Below are 25,339 nucleotides of genomic sequence, written 5' to 3'. Positions count from 1 at the left end.
GTAACATTTACTATTTTTCTAAAACCAAAAACCCGACCCATTTAAATTTTTGGATATTCATTTTGTATTCGTTTATGTTAATTTGATCAAATTATTTTTATTGATATTTCTGGGGCATTTGCAAACTCAATTTTAGGTCATAATTGCGTTTAAATAGAGTCCAGGGGTCAAATTCGTTTTCATGTCGGTTTTGTTAATTTGGTAATCCGCTTCCGTGTATATTTCATATAGAACAATTGGAATATATCTTGGCATCATGCCAAAGCATATTCCCTTGATTCCTTGGAGTAAACAAGAAATAAGTTGTCAATTTCTTGATTTCTTCCACTTTTTTACCATATTGCAATTAATACACAATTATGACGAATTCTTGGCAATAAGTTGAATTAATGCTATATAAAGGACCTCTGCTCGATGTTCACCCCCACCTCAAATTACTCTCATTTCTGGCTTTTGGTTGTTAATTTACAATTCTTCAAGGTTTGACTTGAAAAGTCAACTGTTTTGGTTGATCATCGTCTTTCTCATGTATTCCTGTAGGTCCTGACATGGGTGGATCTAACAACGTTTCTTGGATCAACCGAGCTTAGTGCTAGCGGAAATCGCACTAAACCACCTAAGAGGTCTCGGATCTTGAGAAGTTTATTTTCGGGTTTAGAGAGAGAAGAGAGAGAGAAGAGAGAGAGATGAGAGTATTAGAGAGAGATAATATGTGTAAGTTGGAAGTTTTGCAAAAAGGTTACTTTCTCATGGCATGCTTTCTATTTATAAAGGAGCATGCATGAGAAATCTATCATTATCAAATGCCCAATGAGCTTGATTACATTATTTCTTTTGGGTCATTTCCCTTGGGCCTAGACATACAAGTAAATATCTAAAGCCAAATACATACAAAAGTGGCTAGACGGCCCAAATACATAGACGTACCAATACAAAAGACTAAATATATAAAAAGGGACCTAACAATTTCGGGTAAGTTATAAGCATAAAAATTGTGTATTTTTATCTAACTGACAAAATCTCTCTATTAATTATAGTTATCGAAGGGGGTTTGCTAGTCAATTGCGGTTTGACCCGTTTAGGGTTCTTAAACATTAAAATTGGGATTTTCAATTACATTAAGTTCTAATCAAAATTGGCTTCGCTCCAATTAAGTTTTTTGTTCTTTTTCATATTTTATAGCTGCTGGACTCGAATCCGCTCTCGAACCGTTGTTCGGACTCAGTACATATAAAACTCGCTATAAATCTCGTTTTTGTCATAACTTGGGAACCGTAATGAATATTAATATGATTGTAGTTGGATTCTTCTCAGTTTTAATGATGTTTTCACATATTAAATTTATAGGCTATTTTATGTTGGATCAGGCAGCTCCATATTTTATTCTTATTATCGTGATATCTCGCTTAATCACAAAGGTGAGTAATCACATCCCTTTTTTCTCTATTTTGTTTTGGGAGCTTTATGCGTACACAAAACTCAGGTTTATTTATTTACTAAAGTACATTATAAACTCAATTCCATTAGTTGCATATTGTGATATTGCTCGATTAGTTGCATGCTATTTGACTATGTGTTTATAATTTTCTGGTTGGTTGGTATCTCATCCTCATTCTCGTCCTCATAGTATGATCATACGCCGTCAGAGTAGCTCATTATCTATGTGATTCGGGTGAAAATACAATTTTTATTTAATTGTTATGCTAGTTGAAGTAATGCACATTATAGCAAGGAATTGCTGATTTTAGTATTATGTATATATATTAAATTGTGATTACTTGCTCAACATTATGTTGACAAATATATCTATTTTTACGTATATCGCAGATTGCTAAATGGGATGATTAAATTAAAGTTTGAAGACACTAGTTATACCTTAGGATTTAATAAAACAATGAACAATTTCTTTTGCTTTAAGTTTGATGTAATGCTTTGGTTTATTTTGGTTTTGTGGACACTTGTGTACTTTGATACTAATAAATTAATTAATTATTGTCACTATAATTATTTAGTGTCTTTTGAGCTGTGATACAAATATTGTCGTGCCTCGGCATGTTCCGTCATTAGGTTGGGGTGTGACAGTGGGAGGAATTTTTCCACACGGATGTTGGCCTACGTCAAAATGAATATGTGTGATTACTAGTCTAAGTCTTCATAAATGCAACATTAGATACCGACAACTGACGCTTGGACTGTCATTTCCGACATGTTAGACTAGTCGGTCGTCCACTTTTGGTTGGTAGATTATGTGGGGGCTTCTGATTGGTGGACTGCTCGTATACTCAAGATTCCTTCAGGGTAGTTAGGGTTTGTATTGAACTTCGGCTCTCTATATAAACCTAACACATCACATGTCATCCCAGTTTTCGCCGTTTTTATCTTCCTTAAGAATTTATTTATTGTTTCGTGTAATATTCTATACTTTTACTTGGTCTCCTAGTCGTATCTGTCACCCATATCCATGGCTTTTTAAATTGCTAAAGCCACCATAATCGACAAGATATTATCAATTGATTGAAAAATGTGGATGCGATTAGACGTTTAATTTAACAAACAGATTTCCAGCTACCGTTTGTTGCACAGATGAGAGCCTAAATTTCCCATGCATAGTATTACAACATGGAATATTGTCGTTATCAACTTTGCCACATGGATGTTTGCTTGCGCCAAAATGAATAGGTATGATCACTAGTCGAGTCTTCATAAATGCAGCATTAAATGCCAACAACTAACACTTGGAATGGATTTCCGACATGTCAGACTTGTGTTGATGGGATATATGGGGGCATCTGATTGGTGGACTGTTCGTATCCTTAAGCTTCACTTAGGCTGAGGGGTGTGGGGCTTCAACGGGAGCGCTAGAGCCCCTCCGCTCGCGCCCCCAGGCGCTAGCACCACACCACCGGGGCGCGAGCGGGGCGCTAGCGGGGCGCGAGCACGAAAAACAAAACAGGCGTGATGGGGTTAGCGGCAGAGGAGAGCGTAAAGTGACATAGGGGAGTGTGCTGCTAGCCGTTGGACATATACAATGAGCCGTTGGGCTCTTATTTAATTAAAAAAAAAAGTTTTTTTTCCTATATAAAACCCATTTCACATAAAACAATCACCACAACTTCAAAATAAAACCCAAAATCAACCCATCTTCCCAACTTTTTTTTAAAAAAATGGCTGAAAATTGGTACCCAAACCTAGATTCAGATTATATTGACGACGATTTATGGTCGTCACCGCACCAACCGATGTTTTATTCGGAGCCACAACAATCATCCGGCTTTCAACCATCCAACATACAACCGTCTCCTAACTTTTTTGTTCCGGAGACACAAGAATCACACGGTGAAGCTACGGGACCAAGAAGACGCGTCCACCGGAAAAAACAAGTTGCAACGGACGGGTCGGGACCGGCTTCGACTCCGAGGACGAAACGGAAAACCACTCCGTGGTCATCGGATGAGAAGGAAGCCTTGTGTCGGGCTTGGATAGTCATTTCTGAGGATCGGCGTTGCGGTAATTGTTTTAACGTTTTTAAAAATGATTTTTAATAAAAAAGTTAAATAAAAAAGTTAAATGGAAATCTAATTTATTTATTCATTTTGCAGCCGACTACCAAAAGAGCAAGATTTTTTGGACAAATGTTAGAAAGATGTTCTATACGCTCGTTGGGAGTACAGAGCGGAACGCCGATATGATTTCGGGTCGGTGGTCCGAAATCAGAAAATTTGTCGGCTTGTTTACTAATCTTTTCAACAGGAACAGCGGTCGTATGAGACCAAGTGGCAGTGATGATTTGGCGGTTTACAATTTCACGTCGAAGAGTGGAAGTAGGAGTGTTTGCGGAGGTATGGGACGGTGAAGACGTGGGACGATTTAAAGTTGTGGGAAAGGTTGAAAAGGTGTTCCAAGTGTGTTGAGCTGGTGGCGCCGGACGTTGATGCGGAAGTACGGCCGAAACGGACTAAAACTAGTTCGTCTGGAGCGTATAGCACTTCAATCGGGTCGGATTGCCGCGTTGGATTCGACCTAAACATTGCGGAGGAGGAAACGTCTTCACCGCCGAGGAGGCGGCCATTGGGAAGGGACGCCAAGGGGAAAAACCGGCTGAGGGGGAAGCCGTAAACAACGCCAATCTTGTTGAATCCCTCAATAAATTCAACAAAACCATGGAGGTGGTCTCTAATGACAAAAAGGAAAAAAGTCGAATGAGAGATTTGGACTTCCTTACTAGAGACTTCAGTAACCTAAATCCGGTCGATCAAATGCTAATGGAAAAGCAAAAGGAACGTATCCGAAAGAGGTTGATCACAGAAGACCAAGCCGAAGAATAAGAATAATGTTTTTTTTAGTACTTTTATTTTTATTTTATTTTTATATATTAATGTGTTTTTTTTATTAACGTGTGTTTTTTTAATAATTTATGAGTTTTTTTAATAATACGTTTTTTGAATATATTTATAAAAAAATAAAAAAAAATCCACTGGAGCCCCTCCACACCAGGGCCAGGGGCTCCAACACCCCCCTTATCCAGTTTCTCTCTCTGCCACACGTCATAATATTATTGGCTGGAGGCCCCACTAAAGCCCCCATTAGAGCCCCCCACACCCCTCAGCCTTAGGGTTACTTATGGTTTGTATTAAATATTGGGTCTCTATCTAAACCCAACACATCACATGCCATCCCATTTTTCACGAATTTTATTTTCCTTAAGAATTTCTTTGTTGTTTTGTGTAAACTTCTCTTCTAGTCGCATCAGTTGCAAATACCCTTGGCTTCTTCAATTGCTAAAGCCACCAAAATTGATAAGGAATCGACAATTGATTCCATACATGTTGATTCGATCTACATAAGGTAGACAGAGGCTAAGTTAACCAATTGATTACAATGTACCATTTGTTGTCCGGATGAGAGCTTGAATTTCCCAAGCATGGTATTACAACTTGGATTAAGCCTGGTTGGAGAAATTTTGTCACATGGATGTCTGCCCGCGTCAAAATGAATACGTATGATTACTAGACGAGTCCTCATTAATGCAACATTAAATGCCCACACCTGACGCTTGGACTGTCATTTCTGACATGTCAGACCAGTAGGTTATCCACTTTTGGTTGGTGGGCTATGTGGAAGCATGTGATTAGTGGACCCCCGGCATCCTCAGTATTCATTTAGGGTTACTCGGGGTTCGCATTAAATATCCAGACTCTATATAAAACCAATGCATTTGTATGTCATCCCACTTTCGCCATTTTTATCTTCCTTAGGATTTTTTTTCTTGTAAACTTCTCTACTTCTATTTGTTCTACTAGTCGCATCATCGCCCATATCCATGGCTTCTTAAATTGCTAAAGCCACCAAAATCTAAAGGGATTAGCAATTAATTCCATAAATGTAGATGTCATCCACATAACAAAAGCTGGGTTTAACAAACTCATTACTAGGTATCAGTGGCGGATCTAAACATAAATCTCAGGGGTAACATTGAAATTTTTTTTACCGTATTTCATACAATGTAAACAAAACAAAAATATAAGCACGATACATGAGGTGCAAATTTCTCCTATGGGTTTTTAAAACTTGAAATTGAGTCATTACACCTTGTTCTTTTACTTTATCGAACGTTTCTCTTTTGCTGCACAAATTAAAGCATTGTTCAAATACTTATCACCATTCGCTTACGCAAACCCGTACTGATAAGTTTCATTTTAGAAAAACATATTTCAACGGTTGCGGTTGCAACCGGTAAAACCAACGGTAGCTTCAATATTAGATAAACAAAAGAAAACGCGACGTGCTTTCCAGTTTCCACCATTACATGAGCAAGGTCACACATTCACCCTAATTTGAAAATGTATCATCTTCCTTTAAAGTGCGATAAAATGTCATACGATCACCCGAAATACACCATATTTTTCATTACTAAAATAGTAAACTGCGGTTTTCGTCCCTATAGTTTGTCCAAATCTACGATTTTAGTCCAATAGTTTCAAATCTGCGATTTTTGTCCCTGTGGTTTCATTTCACTTGCAATTAAACCCGAATTCACTAATCCCGTTAAGTTTGGTCGTTAAACCCATCAACGTGTCCTTCACATGAGGGCAGTTTTGTCCCTTTTCTCCCCAAATAAACTCCAATCCTAATTCCGCAAGCCCCTTCACGTGAGGGGCGGGGGTGTATTTTGGGGAAAAAAGGACAAAACTGCCCCTCACGTGAAGAACCGCTGATGGGTTTAACGACCAGACTTAACGAGATTAGTGAATTCGGGTTTAATTGCAAGTGAAATGAAACCACATGGACGAAAAACGCAGATTTAAAACTATTGGACTAAAGCCGCAGATTTGGACAAAGTACAAGGACGAAAACCGCAGTTCACTCTTACTAAAATCATTCGGATACATTTCCGAAAATGTCACTATCTTAGATATGTCAAACTTGGAAAACGAATCTCAAGATTTAAACCAGACATACTTTTTAACAAACTAGTTAACACCTCACAAAATCTATTTCCAAGTCTTGAATTTGCATATCCAAAATGTTTTAAAATTTTCAACCTTAAAATGATGATTATGTTTGTTTCTGTTTGATGTTTCTCATTCAAGCAAAAGGGTAAAAAAGTTAATCGTTTCTATTTGCTTTGGGCTATAAACTTTGTTTGCGCTTTATTTGATTTGAACTTTTAAAATATGATATTCTGTTGAACTTGTTTATGCATGAGTCTGTTTCTGTTTAATGTTTCTCGTTCAAACAAAAGTAAAAAAAAAAAAGGTTTATTGTTTTTATTTTCTTTGGGCTACAAATTTGTCTGGGATTTATTTAATTTGAACTTTTAAATTGGTTGGTCTTTAAACAAATAGGGGTAACATAAAAAAATTTTCAGTGGTAGCGAAATACGAAAACCGACTCAAAAATAAAAAAAATACACTGTCGACGAAAAGTTGAGAGGTAGCGGATGCTACCCCTGCCTTTGAAGTACATCCGCCACTACTAGGTACAGTTGTCCGATTGAGAGCCTGAATTTCCCAAACTTAACAGTACAACGGCAAAAATAAGGAAACAGAAGAAACAAGAAAAATCTCATTGTGTATGCATTGGCATCGGCTTAATGCAATGTAAGATTTAAATCAGTATCCTTAAATGTAGCAACTATAACTTTCCAGATTACTTGATGAAAGAATATATAACTACATATTGCAAAGTATGACACTCTAAAACACAAACAAAAACTACTTAATTGATAAATAAGAAATTAGTAAAAAAAAAAGAAAAAACACACACTAGATGAGGAAAACGGTGCACGGAAAGACGATTCAAGTTCTGATGCACTTATCTCCTTGAACTCCAGAAATATGTTTATACCAAATATGGCATATGGAATCACTACAGTTATGTGGTGCATTGGTGGCATCATTACACGACTATATGAGCTTTAGGTATCATATGTTTTTTACTTTTTTTCGTCATAAATTATCACTGAAATACGTTATACATCACGTGCTTCAGAAGTTCTTAGCCATGCGTGATCCTACATAATATGGATTTATGGCTTTATAAATGCAAGGAATTTGTTCTCATACTTCTTTTACTTTCCTATCATAACCTTAAACTTTCAGAATGCGTGATGACGCATAACTATTATATATATGTGTAATGTTATGTGAAAAAGTAATTTATTTTCTTTCAAAATGCAAGACTACGTGACTTTGTATAGTCGTGTTATTGTTAGTATGAGAATTTTTTATTTTGTTCAAACAACTATTTTTTAATAAATTTTTTTAAACAACCAATCTTGTTGAGCAAAAACAACTAGACTAGACACATCACCTAGGAAAACTATTTGTTGATAACAAGTCTAAATATGAGGTTTTGCTATTTTATCGCTCTTGAACTTCTTTGAGTTCTATCGTTCAAATGTTATCCTTATTATTCGAAAATAAACTCATTTTCTAGTAATTCAAGACAACTAACAACATGTTTCTATGTGGGATTGTAGACATAGCCCAAGATTTCCATTAAACGTATTTGATATCCGTGTAGTTTGTAAATATACAAACCTATGTTAGCAAAAACAGACATTCTTGGGACTTTTTTTCCCATTCATAATACATATGGTGTCTTTTCATGATTAAGTTCATAAAATAGCAACTTGGGTCATAAAGTTATTAAAAACTAAATAACACTATGAAAAATAAAAAAAATCAACTTACCCATCATCTTGATCTTCATTCTAAACACTTAAATTTGATGGATTTATTGAGAAAATATTCACTTGATTTATGCTTATTCTTGCTTCGCCTTCAAAACTCGTAGGTTCATCTTCCACACCCAACTTTATAATATCTTTTCCTCTTATGCGGGACCAACACATCCCATTTGGATATTTCTAGAAGCTTTGTAGAATTATGTTTTATGTCCCTGATGTTTCATCATTTAAGTTATTAGAAACAAGACTTAGATTATTCACCCTTATAAATTATCAACTAATCCTTTTAACTCAGCCCTAACACAAATAGTCTAATCACAACAAAAAAATCAAATAGAAACTTGTTTATTTAATATGAAATAAATATTTTTAAAATCTTGCATATGAAAATTGACATAAATATCACGACCTCATCCACATATAAATATTTCTATATCCTCATACAAATATTGAATTTTAATATACGACGTTTATTTTAAAGAGAGTATCGATGCTAGTAGCATCTATACAGTACAAAAATTAATAGAAGTGTGTACATGAAGAAACACTAATCGACCCCGGGCAGATTACGGATAATCTGGGGGTTAAATAGATGTTTCCCACGAGGGGTTAGACCCGGCGAAGATGGTTCTTCTGATAACCTGCAAAACAGACACCGTGAGCTCGTCACTGAGAAGGGGGGGTACCTCCTTGTGACCACCCTCCGGCGTGAGAATCAGACTAGATTGCTCTTGAATATAAGTGTATATTAAGAGAATGACTAGAGCAGATATCAGGTAATATATCAAGATATGAGATATGAGATAAGATGATACCATTCCAAGGTGTTGGAGTATTTATAGCCGAAGGTACGTTTCCAAGCAGGTACAGCCGGCTGAATAGTGTTCCTGTTCTGCCAACTGTGGGCTACGCACATGCCATGCTGGTGGTTGGTGGATAGGCAGCGACTGATAGTGACCAGGCCGGCTGTGTACTATTCCTGTTCCACCAACTGCAGGCCATGCCATGCACGTCCTCCGACAGGTTGGTGAGTAGGCAGCGGCTAATAGTGACATACAGTACAAGAGCGTGCTGCTCGTCATACTGTTGTCAGTGAGCTGTCGTATCCTTGGTCAGATCTTTTGTCCATACCTCGTCAGGTACAGTACAAAAGATCCTCCAGTATCGTACGGACTGGCTCATTTGGGCGGGAGTTCTCCCGGCTTTGTGCGGGAGTGTTCCCGGCTTGCTCACTCCTTCTTCGGGTGACATTACTGAATTATTTAAGAGTTAAGTGCCTTGTGCGTGTAGCTTTGCTGCGCAGGTAGCCTTCCCTGATGGCTTGTATCCGCAGCTGCGGGAACAGGCGGAGTACTTCACCATTGGGAGGCTTTTCCTGCGGGAACAGCTTGCGTACTGCGCGTAAGGACGTCACGTCTCTGAGCATGGTGGGTCCTGCGGGCCCAGTTGGTTTCTACGCAGACGTCCCTCTTCAAGGGGTTGCGAGTTTAGCCTTTGCGCAGACGTCCCTGTTGAAGGTGGGTCTTGCGGGTTCAACTGCGCAGACGTCCCTCTTTGAGGTGAGTCTTGCGGGTCCAACTGGGCTCTGCTGGGACCTACCTCTTCAAGTCCCCCCAGTCCAATGTTCTTCTCATGAATTGTTAATAAGTGAGGTGAACTTTTGGACTTAGGCAAAGGGTTTAGTTTTAAGGTTTTCCATGGGGATTCTTCCCGCGGAAGTCCTAATGTCACGTGCAGAAATTCCTGACTTTTCTGCTTGATCTTTGGGTGTGATGCGGGTAGGTCTGTAACCTCCTCGCAAGTCAGGAGCGTTGAGTTCCACTTGTGTAGATTCTCCATGAGGTTTTGGTAGTTTTGAACATAGTGATCAATTATGTTTAAACAACCAATTCCATCTTGGAGCTTCAAACAATCTAATTCTCGATGTTCCCGCTATGCGGGGATGTTATTCCCGTTTCCGCAAGCATGGCCCAGAAGATCCTTCTTGGTTTCAATTCCATGCGGAGTGCTAGGTATGTGAAGGGTTTCGCCTTGACACTGTACCCGCACTCGTCTTATAGTTACTTTACTTCCAAGGTATTCCTGGCTTCAATTCCCTTCGGGTGCCTAGTATGTAAAGGGTTTTGCCTTGACACTGTACTCGCACCCGTCTTATGGTTACTTGGTTGCCGAGGTATTCTTGGCTTCAATTCCCTGCAGGTGCTAAGTATGTGAAGGGTTTTGCCTTAACACTGTACCCGCACCTGTCTTATAGTTACTTGGTTGCCAAGGTAAGGGGTATATTCCCACTTACTTTTGAATCTTTTTGAATCTCTTGAAATTCGAAGAGTTGGTGAAAGGATAAGAACAGTCCAAACTGTTGAAACGTCGTTCGACGGTTTCTTCTGACAGTGTCAGGACGTGCAGGAAGTTATGGCGACGTGACAGTACATGGTCATTCCAGACGCTTTTTCAGGCGCGTGGGCGCGATTTTTTGGGCGCGTGGGTGCGGATTTTACGGCGCGCGTCCCGTCAACAGCTGTTGCCAGCTTGCTTTTTCCACGTGTCATAGTTTCATTGCACCAGCTCTTTTCTCTCTCCTCCGCATTAAATTCATCGCATTCATTGCGATGAGTATATAAAGGGGGAGAGGGTCCTTTGTAATCCACACTTTCACTTCTCTATTTTCCTTCTAAGCGATTTCCGGCGAATATTCTCTGTCGAGCATTCTCCTGAAATCATTCTTTACCTCAAAAACATGTCTTCTACTCACGATTTTGAGGCTACTGCCGAGGAGTCTGACGTGTTCGTCGAGAATCCGTCGTCCACTTCCGATAAGGATGACAAGAGTACTGCTGGCGAGTGCCAGTGTGCTCTTCCGGCCGACCTCTATCAGTACGTCGTCCGGAAGTTCATGCTCGAGCCGTTCGAGCCTGAGTTTCCGGAGCCACACCAGACGGTGTACGATGCCCCCAATGGCAAGATAGGGGTGTACGCTGCATTCTTCGTCTATAGGAATCTCAGGTTCCCATTGACGAAGTTTGTATACCGTGTTCTGGAGAGACACGGTGTGCATCTGACTGAGGTACACCCGATGGCGATCGCCAAGATCCGCCACTTTGAGTGGGTATGCCTCATTCTGGGCGTGGAGCCCCACGTTGATCGGTTGATGACCTTCTACTCCTGGAGGTGCATCCAGGGGTGGTACACCTTGGTCAATCGGATCAAGGGTTTGAAGATCTGCGCTACCGAGCGCAGTCTTCGGTCGTGGAAGCGGGAGTTTTTTATATCTCCGCTCGCGTCGTCCCCCTTGCGATGACGTTTAAGAATGGGAGAGCACTCCCCGCCCTTCACGCCCTCAACTACCAGGAGGCGGAATGGTTCGGCAAGATCTCCCGGATCCAGACTCCGGTGTACCGCTTTGCGGAGTCCGGGATGGTGATGCTCGGGATGAGCCGGGTGTGGAAGGAGGCGTCACAGATTCCCATCGTCCTCGAATACGGTTTGAACTCTGTCCCTTACGGTATGCTCTGTCTTCTTTGTTGATATAGGTTTTTCTTCTAACTGTTTCTTTTTTTATTTCAGAGGGGAATGACTTGCAGTCTCTCCTGCAGCCGCGGGAGAGTGATGGTCCCGCTCGGATGGGTACTCGTGCTCTAGATGAGAACGAGTTGCCCATCCTTGAGCAAACGGCGGATCGGTTCGTGGAGGTCTACCCGCCAGGCCACGAGATCCTGAGCGCCAGGCGGCCAGGTAAAGAACTTTTTGACCCTCGCCCTCTCAATGCTCAAACCTCTGCGGGAATTCCTCTAATTTTGTCATCTTCTGACGAGGAATCCGCAGATGGTCCTTTGTTGGTGCGGAAAAAGAAGGCTACTGGCGCGAATGGCAAGGCGAAGGTTGCCTCCACCGCCGATCCGGTTGTCCGGTCTGACTCGGAAACCCAGAGCGAGGAGGCGGCGGAGAACCCTGGTGGTAGTGAGACCACTGTTCCGGAGGTTGAGACGACTGTCACCTCCGGGCAGCCCAGTGTGACGACGGTGAGCGGCGTGAAGAGGCCGGCTCCATCGGGTTCGTCCCCGCCTGTCAGAACCTTTAGGCTCAAGAAAACCCGTAAGTATAATCTTCCTTTACTTTAACTGCATAGCTTTCCACCATTATACTTATATCTTCTTTGTGCAGGCGTGGATGCTACCGCATTCCAGGGTGGAGCGGGGAGGAGCACCTCCGGACCCATGACGGTAGGCTTGGTCAACCTACCTGAGGCGATGACCCAAGCGACTGCGCCTGCTTCAGTTGGTTCAGTTGCTCACCCAGTTGAGCCAACTGTTCCAAATGTGATGACATCTCCGCCGGCTGTCAGTGCCATATTCACTGATTCCTTCACTGAGCCGGCGGTGAGTGTTACTGTGGATTCTTCCGCAGCCGCGGCCACGGTTGTGAGTTCACCTCTGGTGAGTTCACCTCCGCTGGTTTCTACCGCGGCGGCCTCCGCTATGCCTCCTCCGGCGCCGGCGACTACGGCCGGTCCTTCAGGTATGTCCGGGGTTGGGGCGTCAAGCCAATCTCTGTCTCCTTCCCATCTGCCTGACCTCTTGGATGGATATCCGTTAGGTTCGGGTGATGGGTTTGGCGGCTACAGGCCTGTCGTCGACCCTACAGGTGCGTAGGGTTATTTTGGCCTTTATTTTATACATATATATATATATATATATATATATTTTTATATATATCATCTTTTCCTAACTGCTTTTTGCTTTTGCAGTGTCGGATTCCAATGAAGTGTATGTTCCACGATGGAACATCCGCCGAGGAACAACCATTCGGACGCCTGTAGAATGCGTCGAATGGGCGCGCCACGCCGCCCCCGCTGGTGCGCTGGGGGAAGCCATGTCCAGCTACCAGGAGGGTAGGCTGTCGAATGAACTGCGGATTCTCCTTGCCCGGATGCAGCCGCGCGTCGAGTTACTTTGTCGTGAAAACGACAAGTTAAAGACGGCGCGTAGCCTGGAAGTGGCTCAGGCGCGGGCCATCCGGGAGGAGAACAAGAGGCTTGCCGCAGTGGCTGCGGAAAAAAAGAAGGCCTTCCAGGCCCTTGAAGTTGAAGTTCAGGCCCGTCTCGAGGCCCGTTCCAAGGCTGCCCAAGCTGTTAACGAACAGCTTCGGCTGGCTAAGGAAACTGCACGGAACGCAACTGAGAGGGCCACCAAGGCTGAAGCTGTTGCTGAGCCTCTACGCATTGAGAATGAGGAGCTTAAAACCAAGTTAGAGAGGCTCCAGCAGGCTCATGATGCCTTGGCTATGGAAGACGCCAAGAAGCTCCAAGAGATCTTGGACCAGAGGGCCGTGCTTGACCACACTGAGCGGAAGCTAAAGGGCGTTGAAGAGGCTGCTGCTAAGGAAGTGTTGCTCGCCAACCTTAACAAAAGTGAAGCCGAACGTGCCCGTAACCAAGCTCAAGCTGCCCTCCAGGAGGCTCTGGTTGCCAAGGAATGGTTTCTCCGAGAAGCGTTGTCTCAGGTATTTGCAATTTCATAATATCTTTACGCTTTTCTTTGTACGTAGAAAAGGTTTTGATACTTGTATTTTTTTCTTATAGGTTGTGCATCGAGTCTTCACGGACACATCATACGACGATGCCATGAGCGCAGCCCTCAACGCTTCTCATGAGGATGGGGAAAAGGCCGGCTTCCTGCTTGGTCTAGGGTTCGTTGAGAAAGGCATCCCGCCTTCCAACTTCCCTTTATATGATGTGGATACTGAAGCTGTATATGACCAACCAGTGAACCAGTATGCCCCCTTCCCGCATCTTGTGGTGGAGAAGGTGAACGAAGTTGCTGCTGCTGATGATGGGCTAACCATTCTTAAGACCTTCCTTGAACCGCCACAGCCAACTGATGGTGCGGGTACAAGTGGGTTTGGAGGGAGTGGTCCTGAAGCTTGAACCTTTAGATCCCTTCCCACTGTTAGGATAGGTTTACATTGTATAGATTTATATTCTTGTAGGCGGGTAAATACCCGGCCATTCTTGTAATATTTGAATTATTATGGAATATAAATCTTTGTGCGGGTAGGACCGCTACTCTTGCTTTATAAACGTTGTACGACTTGCTCATGCATGTAGTTTAATTTGGCACTTGTTTTGCCGCATAAACAATGTATGATTCGCTTGTGCATACTGTAGTTTAACTTAGCAATTTCTTAAGTACTTTGAATAAGTTAACCTATCCACGTGGCAGATAATAGGTTAAAGTTTTGCTTCCTCTTTCGTGATTGTGCGGGTAAGACCGTCACTTGCACTTAGGATGGCTAAACTTTACCTATATCTGACATGCGTGGAGGTTTTCCTCATTTTTTCCTTGAAGATATTTTCTAAGTGTTCTGAATAAGTTAATCGTTCGACGCGCGGTTGTCGATAGGTTAAAGTTCAGTTTCCTCTATCATGATTGTGCGGGTAAAACCGTCACTTGCATTTAGTAGGATGACCCAACTTTACCTATGGCTGACCTGCGTGAAGGTTTTCCTCATCTTTTCGTTAAAAATTTTCTAAGTGTTTAGAATAAGTTAACCGTTCGACGCGCGGTTGTCAATAGGTTAGTTCGGTTTTCTCTATCATGATTTGTGCGGTTAGGACCGGCACTTTCATTTAGTGGGATCACCAAACTTTACCTATAACTGACCTGCGTGAAGGTTTTCCGTTTATTGTGTTTACGCGGGTTTTGCCGCCGTCCACACGCAACGATTTCTTTACACATGCGGTGAAAACCGGCATTAGTGTTTTGAATAAATTAACCGTTCGACGCGCGGTTGTCAATAGGTTAGTTCGGTTTCCTCTATCATGATTTGTGCGGGTAAGACCGTCACTTTCATTTAGTGGGATGACCAAACTTTACCTATGACTGACCTGCGTGAAGGTTTGCCGTTTTTTGTGTTTATGCGGGTTTTACCGCCGTCCACACGCAATGACTTTCCACGTGATTATGCGGTGAATACCGGCATATCAGTGTGAAAGTTGATAAGTATAAATGTAAGATCATCAGCGTCAATGTGATAAGGAGAATCATTTCCATTAGAAGTGGCTCTGGGCCTTTTCTTTTACAAGTTTGGAATTGATCTACATGCAGACTGTGTAATTGAGCTCCCTTCCATGTTCTTGGGAGTGTCATCGAGCCTTTCGAGCCGATATGCACTTGGTTCGGAATCTCGTTGTTTACGCAGTATGTAGTCTCACAACATTGAAGCTGCAGTTTTATTCGTGTTTTCCCCAACTGGGGTTCTACACGCGTCAGCCTGCTCAGCGTTCGTTACGTCACGAGGTGCGCGAGCGTCCCATCTCTGACAAATGCTTCGACGATGTCCTTCAAGTCTGTGCATTCTTCAGTGTTGTGGCCTTTTGTCCTGTGAAAGTCACAGTATTTGCCCCGATCAGCATTGTGACGATGTCGGATTATTGGAGCCTTTGGCCATGGGAGCTTCTCAGTGGCGAATATCTCGGTGACGCTTTTGGTGAGTGGCGTCCATCTGGAGTTCTGATTCGACTGTACGTTATCCCTTCCGCCTAACCGATGTTGCAAGCCGGATGAGGTGTCAAAGTTTACCATTGACTGCCAAATGCCTAGCTTCCGCTTTTTGTTTAGTCGGGCGGTAAGGACGTTGTCTTCTCTTGTTTTCTGGGTGTAGAGGTTTGTGCTCTGGGGGAGATCTCTACCCAGTTGCTTCTCCGTTTCCGCAAAGCGTTTAGCTGCTGTCATGATGGCATCCCATGTGGACGGCATGCCATCTTTACCCGTTAAGGTGCGGATGAGCTCTGGGTCTTTCGCGCCCTGGATGAAAGCAGCGCGAACAAGATCTTCGCTAATAGTGCCCAGACTTAGCTTCTTTGAATTGAAGCGCGTGATGAAGTCTAGTAAAGACTCATCTTCCTCTCGGATGCAGTTGAGGATTGTCCATTGCTCTTCGGTATACTTTCTTTGTTGGCTGAAGTGTTGGCTGAACTTCTGCTGGAAGTCTGCCCAATCGTAGATGTGGTGGACCGGTAGACGATCGAACCACGCTCTAGCTGCCCCAACAAGCGTCATTTGGAACATATAACACCACGTAGGTTCCGTCCAACTACTGACGGTTGCCCCCGCTATGAACCTGTTCAAATGATCGTCTGGATCAGATATATCATCGTAAGTGCCGATGTTGGACATCTGTTTGGCACTTTTCGGGGCGATTGCTTCCGCAATGTCCCTTGCAAATTTGGACGTTCCCGCATTTGCAGCAGTTGGTCTAAATGTTTTGGAGAAGTCACGTGGGTTTCCACCCGCGTTTTTTGGTTTGAAGGTTTCTCCAAAATGCCTTCTCGGTTGGGAGTCCGTTTCCTTACGCTTCCCTTTCGCCCTATGACGAGGGTTTGCGTCACTATCGGATTCCTCCGAATCATCGTCCAAGTACTCTCCGAATTCATCAGCCTGTTGGAGTGAACGTAAGCGTTCATCCAACTCAGCTTGGAATTCTTTTTGACGTGCTTCCGCCCACGCTTTAACTTCATCGAGTGTTTGGCGGGGGAGCCTCGTTCGTTGTCTCTCTAACTGGGTATCGGTGAATCCCAGTGAAAGATTATTTACTGCACTTGCCCCAGCTCGGGTAACTGGGGTAGTGTTCGTAAAATTTACTGCACTTGCCCCGGCTTGGGTAACCGGGGTAGTGTTCGTAAAAACTATGTAGTCGCCGGTATTCCCCCAGTAGCTGGGGTTGTGGTTACCGGGGTTTCTTGGTCACTCGTTGGTTTTGGGACCGGGGTAACTTTAACCATCTTTCCAGAAGTTTTGAGAAACTGAAAAGGATTAAGTTCTAGCTTTTATGCACGGATGGCGCCAATGAAGAAACACTAATCGACCCCGGGCAGATTACGGATAATCTGGGGGTTAAATAGATGTTTCCCACGAGGGGTTAGACCCGGCGAAGATGGTTCTTCTGATAACCTGCAAAACAGACACCGTGAGCTCGTCACTGAGAAGGGGGGGTACCTCCTTGTGACCACCCTCCGGCGTGAGAATCAGACTAGATTGCTCTTGAATATAAGTGTATATTAAGAGAATGACTAGAGCAGATATCAGGTAATATATCAAGATATGAGATATGAGATAAGATGATACCATTCCAAGGTGTTGGAGTATTTATAGCCGAAGGTAGGTTTCCAAGCAGGTACAGCCGGTTGAATAGTGTTCCTGTTCTGCCAACTGTGGGCTACGCACATGCCATGCTGGTGGTTGGTGGATAGGCAGCGGTTGATAGTGACCAGGCCGGCTGTGTACTATTCCTGTTCCACCAACTGCAGGCCATGCCATGCACGTCCTCCGACAGGTTGGTGAGTAGGCAGCGGCTAATAGTGACATACGGTACAAGAGCGTGCTGCTCGTCATACTGTTGTCAGTGAGCTGTCGTATCCTTGGTCAGATCTTTTGTCCATACCTCGTCAGGTACAGTACAAAAGATCCTCCAGTATCATACGGACTGGCTCATTTGGGCGGGAGTTCTCCCGGCTTTGTGCGGGAGTGTTCCCGGCTTGCTCACTCCTTCTTCAGGTGACATTACTGAATTATTTAATAGTTAAGTGCCTTGTGCGTGTAGCTTTGCTGCGCAGGTAGCCTTCCCTGATGGCTTGTATCCGCAGCTGCGGGAACAGGCGGAGTACTTCACCATTGGGAGGCTTTTCCTGCGGGAACAACTTGCGTACTGCACGTAAGGACGTCACGTCTCTGAGCATGGTGGGTCCTGCGGACCCAGTTGGTTTCTACGCAGACGTCCCTCTTCAAGGGGTTGCGAGTTTAGCCTTTGCGCAGACGTCCCTGTTGAAGGTGGGTCTTGCGGGTTCAACTGCGCAGACGTCCCTCTTTGAGGTGAGTCTTGCGGGTTCAACTGGGCTCTGTTGGGACCTACCTCTTCAGTACACAATACATAACAATGTTTCTCTTAGTTTTGCACTTCAAAACGATATATTACAAGTATAAAGAACATAAATTAAACAAAACAGTTCTGCTAGTTTTAAATAAACGAAAACTTAATACACTAAAATAAAGTAGATAAACAATAAAAATTTAGTGGATATCACGTCATATTTAGGAATTACGTGGTTTAAACATACCTAAAAATGTGTTAGCTAAAATAGAAACATCTTATCAAGTAAAAACTCTTGGTTATTTATGGCATGTTTAGATATTTTTTTTAACGATCAACAAAAACAATTTGTTATCATATATTACCATGTACAAACGAGGGGTACAATATTTAGCCCACAACCTACAAGTCTACAACCCAACCAACACCATCATAAAATGAAACGACACCTAATTACACTTTAAATCTACACCAATCATCACACATCAAAAGAGATCCTTCTGACCTATTTTTAACCCAAAGATAACCAAAACCTTTAATGTCACTTCACCACACTATCAACCGTCACCGCCAACGCCAAACCATTAAGCACAATGTCATTACGCGCCTTCCATAAGCATCGGTGCACCACAACGAGACCAGGCAAACCATATGAAAAGACTTCGTTTTTCACCTAGAGAACTTAGTGAATTCGTGTAGCTCAAGAATATCCCAAATATAAAAGACAAAAAGTATAAGGAAGTTTACACCAAAGCGAAATTGCCATACCACCTGAGCCAATCCACACGAGACAAAAATGTGATCGGCCTTCTCCTTCGTCTCGCCAACACCAGATAGTAGTTGAAGATCGAATAACAACATAAAGAAAACATAAAAGAACAAAAAGAAACAATTAGAAACTAAATAGGAAATTGTGATTCATTAAATAAAAGAATCTAAGTAGAGTGTAGTGGACGATATGTTGGATGATTTCCGAGCAATATAGGGTAATAGGGGGGGGGACATGTATTTGTTGCCTTGGTGTGTTATTTGGTTTAATATTATTATATTAGTATGTGCGTGTAATATATATATATGATGTGATGTGATGGGGCTACAAAACCACTACACCACTAAAATGAAAATCGCCCTCTGCTGACGTGACGTCACATGTCGAAATTGTCCTTATTTTATAGTCTTTCACTATACATAGCGTTAGTAAACTTATGTACTTTAAAAATATCCTAAATATTAAAGGTAGAGATATAAGAAACTTTACACTAAAGTGAAATTGTTTGCCACACCCCTGAACCAACAACCCACATGAAACAAAAATGTGCTCGGTCATATCCTCCGTTTCATTAACCCCATATAGTAGTTGAAGTAGAACAGCATAAAGAAAACGTAAAAGGAAGAAAAAGAAAGTTAACTAGGAAATTGTGATTCATTAAATAAAAGAAGTAAAGTAACACAATAACAATATTATAACAATAATAATGACATTTTTGGTCCAATTTATACAAGTGATGTAATAAAAATAATAATATTGTAAATTGTAATTGCACACCTCTCTCTCTCCTGACGATCTCAAAGCTGAATACCTTCATTCATTCAATTCAATGATCTCATACTCACTCCATTTTTAGCCTCCTTCAACACCACCACACCACACCACACCACACCAGGTAACAATAACAATAACAATAACAATAATAATAATCAATCAATTCATTTCTTCATCTCCTCACCAAACACCCAATTCTTATTATCACTTATTATTCACATACAAAAGGTCAAATTTTTCTTTCATTTCTCAGCTCACACCAACCCACACCCAAACCCAAACCATGACTCTTGTCGAATCAGCCGACGTTGATCGGAAACCCAACGGCAAAGCCGTGGATACTGATCAAGGGTTTAGTCAAGAAATTAGGGATTTGGCTGAAATGTTGTCCAAATTGAACCCCATGGCTGAAGAGTTCGTCCCGCCGTCACTCGCCGTCAACAATTTCACCCCGCCGCCGTTAATTCTACCGCCGTTTGGTTACCCGGGTGTTAATGAGTTTATGCTGCAGCCCAACCAAAACCCTTTTGGGAATGCTAATTCTGGGCCTAATACCAGAAGGGTATGTTCATGTTTTTATTTTTATTTTCTTTAGATTATTATTATTATTATGATTTAATTGGGTACTAATTGTTTTTTGGGTTTGTGATATTTTATGGTTTAAAGATGTTTGAATTATTTTTTTCGTATGTTTTGGGTGCTACAAGGGGAACTTTGGTCACGCCAAGCGCCGAATGAATAATCGGACCACCATGGCGCAGCGGGAAGATGTTATTCGGAGGACCGTTCATGTGTCCGATATCGATCAGCAGGTGAACTTAGTTTGTGTTATAGTTTAACTGTCAAAGCTTGGACTTTATATTGGTTTGGGGGGGGGGGGGGGGTCAATGCGTATACAAACTTTTGGATGAAAACGCACTACTGAGAAAAAAAACCGAAAATGTGTTTAGTGATATTGTTTCCTTGTAAATCAATCAATCAATCATGCCCAGTAAAATCCCACCGACAGCAAAGCTATAAGTAGGGTCTGGGGAGGGTGGGATGTAGACACACCGTACCTCTATCCAAAGGAATAAAGAGGTGGCTTCCAGAGAGACCCTCGGCTCTAAGTACATGTGTATGAAGCAAAATAAAGGAAATCAAAGTTTAACAGTTATATAAAAACTACTACTAATTATAATAGTATTAATAATAAGATCACAGTTTAACAGCTATATAAAAGCTAATAATAATTATAATAATAATAATAATATATGTAAGGGAAATACCATTATGGTATGTGACCTAAATAAGTTAAGTCTAAGCCCTAAGGTATTCAAATCTCTCTAAAAATCCTTAACTTTAATTCTACTTCTCCACGAATTCCTATCCTCAACCTTGTCCTCGGAGAGGTTTAGGTCTATCAAATCATGCCTAATCCTCTCATCCCAAGTCAATTTCGGTCGTCCTCTACCCCTCCTCCCCTCTATAGTAATGTTTTCTACGGATCTAACAAGATTCATCGTCTGTCTTCTCTTTACATGTCCAAACCATCTCAATCTCCACTCTCTTATCTTGTCTGCTATGTTCGCCACCCCTAATCTCTCGCGAAACACAACGTTTCTTATTCGGTCTAGCCTTGTGTGCCCACACATCCAACGTAGCATTCTCATTTCTGCTACCTCCATCTTCCGCACTTGTGCCTTCTTGATGGCCCAACAATCTGTTCCATATAGCATTGCAGGTCTAACTGCAGGTCTAACTGCTACCTCCATATTGTTTCCTTGTAAATGTTGTAGCTAAATATTTGTGTATGGTATATTTAGTTAAGTTTAGTAACTAAATCAAGATAACATAAAAGGTAGCTAAGGGGGTCGGAGAAAACAGTCGTGCAACTGCTGCTAACGTATACTGATGAGTAAAGTATAGTAGTTACAGTTTTACTTTATTGGCATGTATTCAGGTGACCGAAGAACAGCTTGCTACCCTGTTTATTAATTGTGGACAGGTGAATATATATTAAAAATATGTTTCTATGAAAACTCTTTTGTTAGTGATATGTTATTATTATTTATTACGACCGTTTGTTTTGATTGGCGCATTTAGGTTGTGGATTGTCGTATATGTGGTGACCCGAATTCCGTTCTTCGTTTCGCATTTATTGAGTTCACTGACGAGGGTACGTGATATATCGATTTAACCTTTTACAATTAAATGCGTATAATATGTGTTACGTCATGTGTGTATATTGCGGCTGCAGAGGGTGCAAGGAACGCGCTAAGTCTAGCTGGAACTATGCTTGGGTATTATCCCGTTAGGGTTCTTCCTTCAAAAACCGCAATTGCACCTGTCAATCCTACCTTTTTGCCCCGAGTGAGATTCTTTTTACTTTGCAACGTTAATGATGGAATCTTTACAAATTATGATTAATGGTTTGCTAAATCATTTATTTTTCGCGTTTGTTTGTGTTTAGTCGGAAGATGAAAGAGAAATGTGTGCAAGGACTATCTATTGTACTAACATTGATAAGAAGGTAATTTTAGACATTTTTTTTTTTAATTTTGTTATGAATGTTAATTGCTAATTTATTATTGATCAATGTGTGTGATCTTTGTTTTGTTTGAAGCAGGTTACGCAGGCGGATGTGAAACTGTTTTTTGAATCATTTTGCGGAGAGGTTCGTTGGTTATGTATATTAAATATTAATTGTTATCATATAACAAGCGCGGTTTTTTAATAGCGTAGCGAAGCGATGATCTGGCGCTATCTGATGTTTAGCGTGAGATAGCGACAATTAGGTTTTTTTTTTTCCTTTTTAATATTATAAACCAAATTTTAAGCATTTTAATCGACCAAGCAGCACCAATCTTCACTAATTGCATCGTAAAAACTTCAATTTGTGAATAAAACCCTAACATTTAAAAAAAAAAACACTTTCTAATATGTTATCGCTAAACATCAAATAGCGGCCGCTATTTCATCGCTATCGCTACGTAGCTTATAGGTAGCTTGTCGCTACTGACCGCTATTCACTATTAACAACTATGATTGCTATTTGTTTATTATTGAAATTGTTGTTTTATAGGTTTACCGCTTGAGGTTGCTAGGAGACTATAATCATTCAACTCGCATCGCCTTTGTGGAGTTTGTGATGGTAATTTTTATAAACTCATTAATTATATCAATATTTTTGTCATTAATACAAGGATTTCAATTTATGTGAAGAAATCATTTCTAGACTAGTAATACTGGTTACATCTGTTGATGTGATGTGAGGCTTGTAAACTACCCGAATGAAAACGGATAACATGCTTATGTTTGTTTGTGTAACTTGAATTGTACACGAACAACTAACCGATCAGGGTTTCTTGTTTGTGTTCGTTTGTTTCTGTTCGTTCGTTAATAGTGTAAACGAACGAACATAGTTGAGCTAAAACCAATTAAAAGTAAATGTGAACAACAATATCGGGCCTGAAAAGTTATTAAAAGTTGACTAAATTGTAATGGGCCTAAATATTTAAATGAATATATTATCGAACTTAAAACAAACATAAAGTAACGAGCATAAATGAATTTAAATGAACGAACATAACTGAATGAATGAAACATGTGTACATGTTCGTTCTTCAACTAAATAAACAAAATCTTTTGTTCATGTTTGATCGTTTATTGACTAAACGTCATAAACGAGATTCCCGCCAGACGGTTAATGAATGGTTCACTAAACATTATTCGTTTACAGGCCTATGCGGTGTTCACGTCAAAACCATCATTTGTAACCTGTTTTACCGGTTAATTTATTTAATACCATAGTAGTCAAGCGCACACAAGGTGCAAAGTACATATATATATATATATAAGGATAAAATACAATAATCCTTTATTGTACATTACGTACGCGACACCTCTAACCGTTGATTTTCAGAAACCCAAAAACACAATTACACTAATCCTCTCGTCGGCAAACTCAGCTCCGTTTCCGAACAAACCCGCACCAATCCTTATGCGAGCTCCGCCTCATCTCCAAAAACGACCCCAAAAGCCGCCCTTCAATCGCCGACGCCGGCGCCGGCGCCATTTCGCTCGCCGGCAACATCAACAAATTGAAATTGAAGCCAATTGATCGGTTAATCATTGAAATCGATTTAATTAATCATCAATTTGAAGCTTCAGTCGATCGATTTTTGAGTTCTGGATGATGGGTTTTTGATAGTGAACGTTTAAGATTTGAACATATTAGTAGATTAGCAGAATGTATTAGCAGAAAGTATCAGCAGAAAGTATCAGCAGAACGTATTAGGGTTTGAATTTCAACAAATTGAAATTGAACGTATTAGTGATTGAAATTGAACGTATTAGTGATTGAATTAGATTGGGCATAGATGCTGGTGGTTTGCGCGTGAGTCGATGTAAATCAAGTGGGTCTGCAGATGGGCTTCCCACTATAAAAAGATGCACAAATAAGAACGTATTAGCAGAAATAAGAATGTATTGCAGGTAAATAAGAACGTATTAACAGAACGTTAATAGATTTGCAGTAAATAAGAACGTATTAGCAGAACGTATTAGGGTTTGAGGTTTTATTTGCAGGCAACGAACATTTTTAGGGTTATATAACTCAATTAGTTTGATATCGACCTGCAAATTAGTTTAATACCGATCGACGGTTGAATTATATTTGATATGGACGCTCGATGAATCAATTGATGAATTTTGAAGAACAGGGATTTGGGGGAATTGAAGAATAGATTTGGGGAGTATAGTTGGACGTTCTGGACGTAAATACCCTTTTGATAACTGGCGTATCGTGGCGTATAATTGTATTTAAAAATTTAATCGCGTATAATTGTACGTTCTGGATACTCGCGTACGTAATGTACGATAGTGTATTAGCGTATGTTAACCGCCCCCTACACACACACACACAATACATTTTTTTTTGTTTTGATCGTTCGGTTGGTGATAATGAACAATGATTCTTGCTCTTCTTTTCTTTTGTGAGTTGTTATTAGTTCTAAACTTTTGGTATTAATTTAGTGATTATAATTTTGCTAATTCTGTTACCTTTTATTTTTTTATATTTATGGAATGGTATTGATTTTGTAGGCCGAGAGTGCCATTGCTGCACTGAACTGTAGTGGTGCAGTGTTGGGATCATTGCCCATAAGGTAATTATATTTATTGTTTTTCCATTTTAAACTTTCAGTTTTCAATTTGGATGTCATGATTTATTATCTTATGAAATTGCAGGGTTAGCCCTTCTAAAACTCCGGTTCGTCCGCGTGCACCTCGCTCGAGCATGCACTGAATACACCTTATCAACTGCTCGATATCTAAATACACACACAAGTACTTTATGTTTCTGCTGTTTGTTCGGTTCAAGTACCTGTTTCGAATGTAGATTTAGGAGGTTGTGAGTTTGAGGCTCGGGTTTCGGGCTTTTTCAGGTGCTGCTTTGTTGTTCAGGATTAGGATGGTTTTCGTGTTTTTGTTATGAAAACTGTTGTTTTAAGTTAAGTTTGCTTTTGGTTGTGTGTTTCTTTGATCATTATGATCTTTAAAATGGAGCATGCATTATCCTCCACATGCGTTACGGAGGAATTGAGCCAAGCCAGCTCATACTTGGGCTCAGGCTAGGCACGAAGTTAAACGAGCTCACCTGTTCCTAACAGCTGAAATTTGAGCTCGAGTTAGAACTGAGACAGCTCGTTAGTTAAAATTAAAATTTAATATTTAAATAAAATGTTTACCGAGAAATTTAA

At 41.1% G+C, this 25,339-nt stretch overlaps 1 protein-coding gene across 1 annotated transcript; it reads left to right on the top strand.

The window, feature by feature from the left end:
* Positions 1 to 19,881: 19,881 nt before the first annotated feature.
* LOC143614101 (polyadenylate-binding protein-interacting protein 11-like) lies at positions 19,882 to 25,080 on the top strand. Its single transcript, XM_077087627.1, has 10 exons — positions 19,882 to 20,160; positions 20,306 to 20,410; positions 21,541 to 21,585; positions 21,684 to 21,756; positions 21,838 to 21,950; positions 22,051 to 22,110; positions 22,207 to 22,254; positions 22,663 to 22,731; positions 24,684 to 24,745; positions 24,828 to 25,080. The coding sequence occupies exons 1-10, from the start codon at positions 19,882 to 19,884 to the stop codon at positions 24,883 to 24,885; spliced, it is 912 nt and encodes a 303-aa protein (XP_076943742.1). The 3' UTR covers positions 24,886 to 25,080.
* Positions 25,081 to 25,339: the final 259 nt, after the last annotated feature.

This window comes from Bidens hawaiensis, unplaced genomic scaffold (assembly GCF_021521415.1).
Source record: "Bidens hawaiensis isolate Kalapana, Puna unplaced genomic scaffold, B.hawaiensis_p1.1 tig00039001_1, whole genome shotgun sequence".
Taxonomy (NCBI): Eukaryota; Viridiplantae; Streptophyta; class Magnoliopsida; order Asterales; family Asteraceae; genus Bidens; species Bidens hawaiensis.
The sequence above is the reverse complement of the archived record's forward strand: the minus strand, read 5'-3'. Positions and strand labels throughout refer to the sequence as shown.

Coding starts and splice junctions, on each gene's coding strand:
- LOC143614101 (XM_077087627.1), top strand. CDS start 19,882: ATGACTCTTGTCGAATCAGCCGACGTTGATCGGAAACCCAACGGCAAA. Junction 21,951..22,050: donor ATCCTACCTTTTTGCCCCGA/GTGAGATTCTTT, acceptor GTTTGTGTTTAG/TCGGAAGATGAAAGAGAAAT. Junction 22,255..22,662: donor TTGAATCATTTTGCGGAGAG/GTTCGTTGGTTA, acceptor GTTGTTTTATAG/GTTTACCGCTTGAGGTTGCT.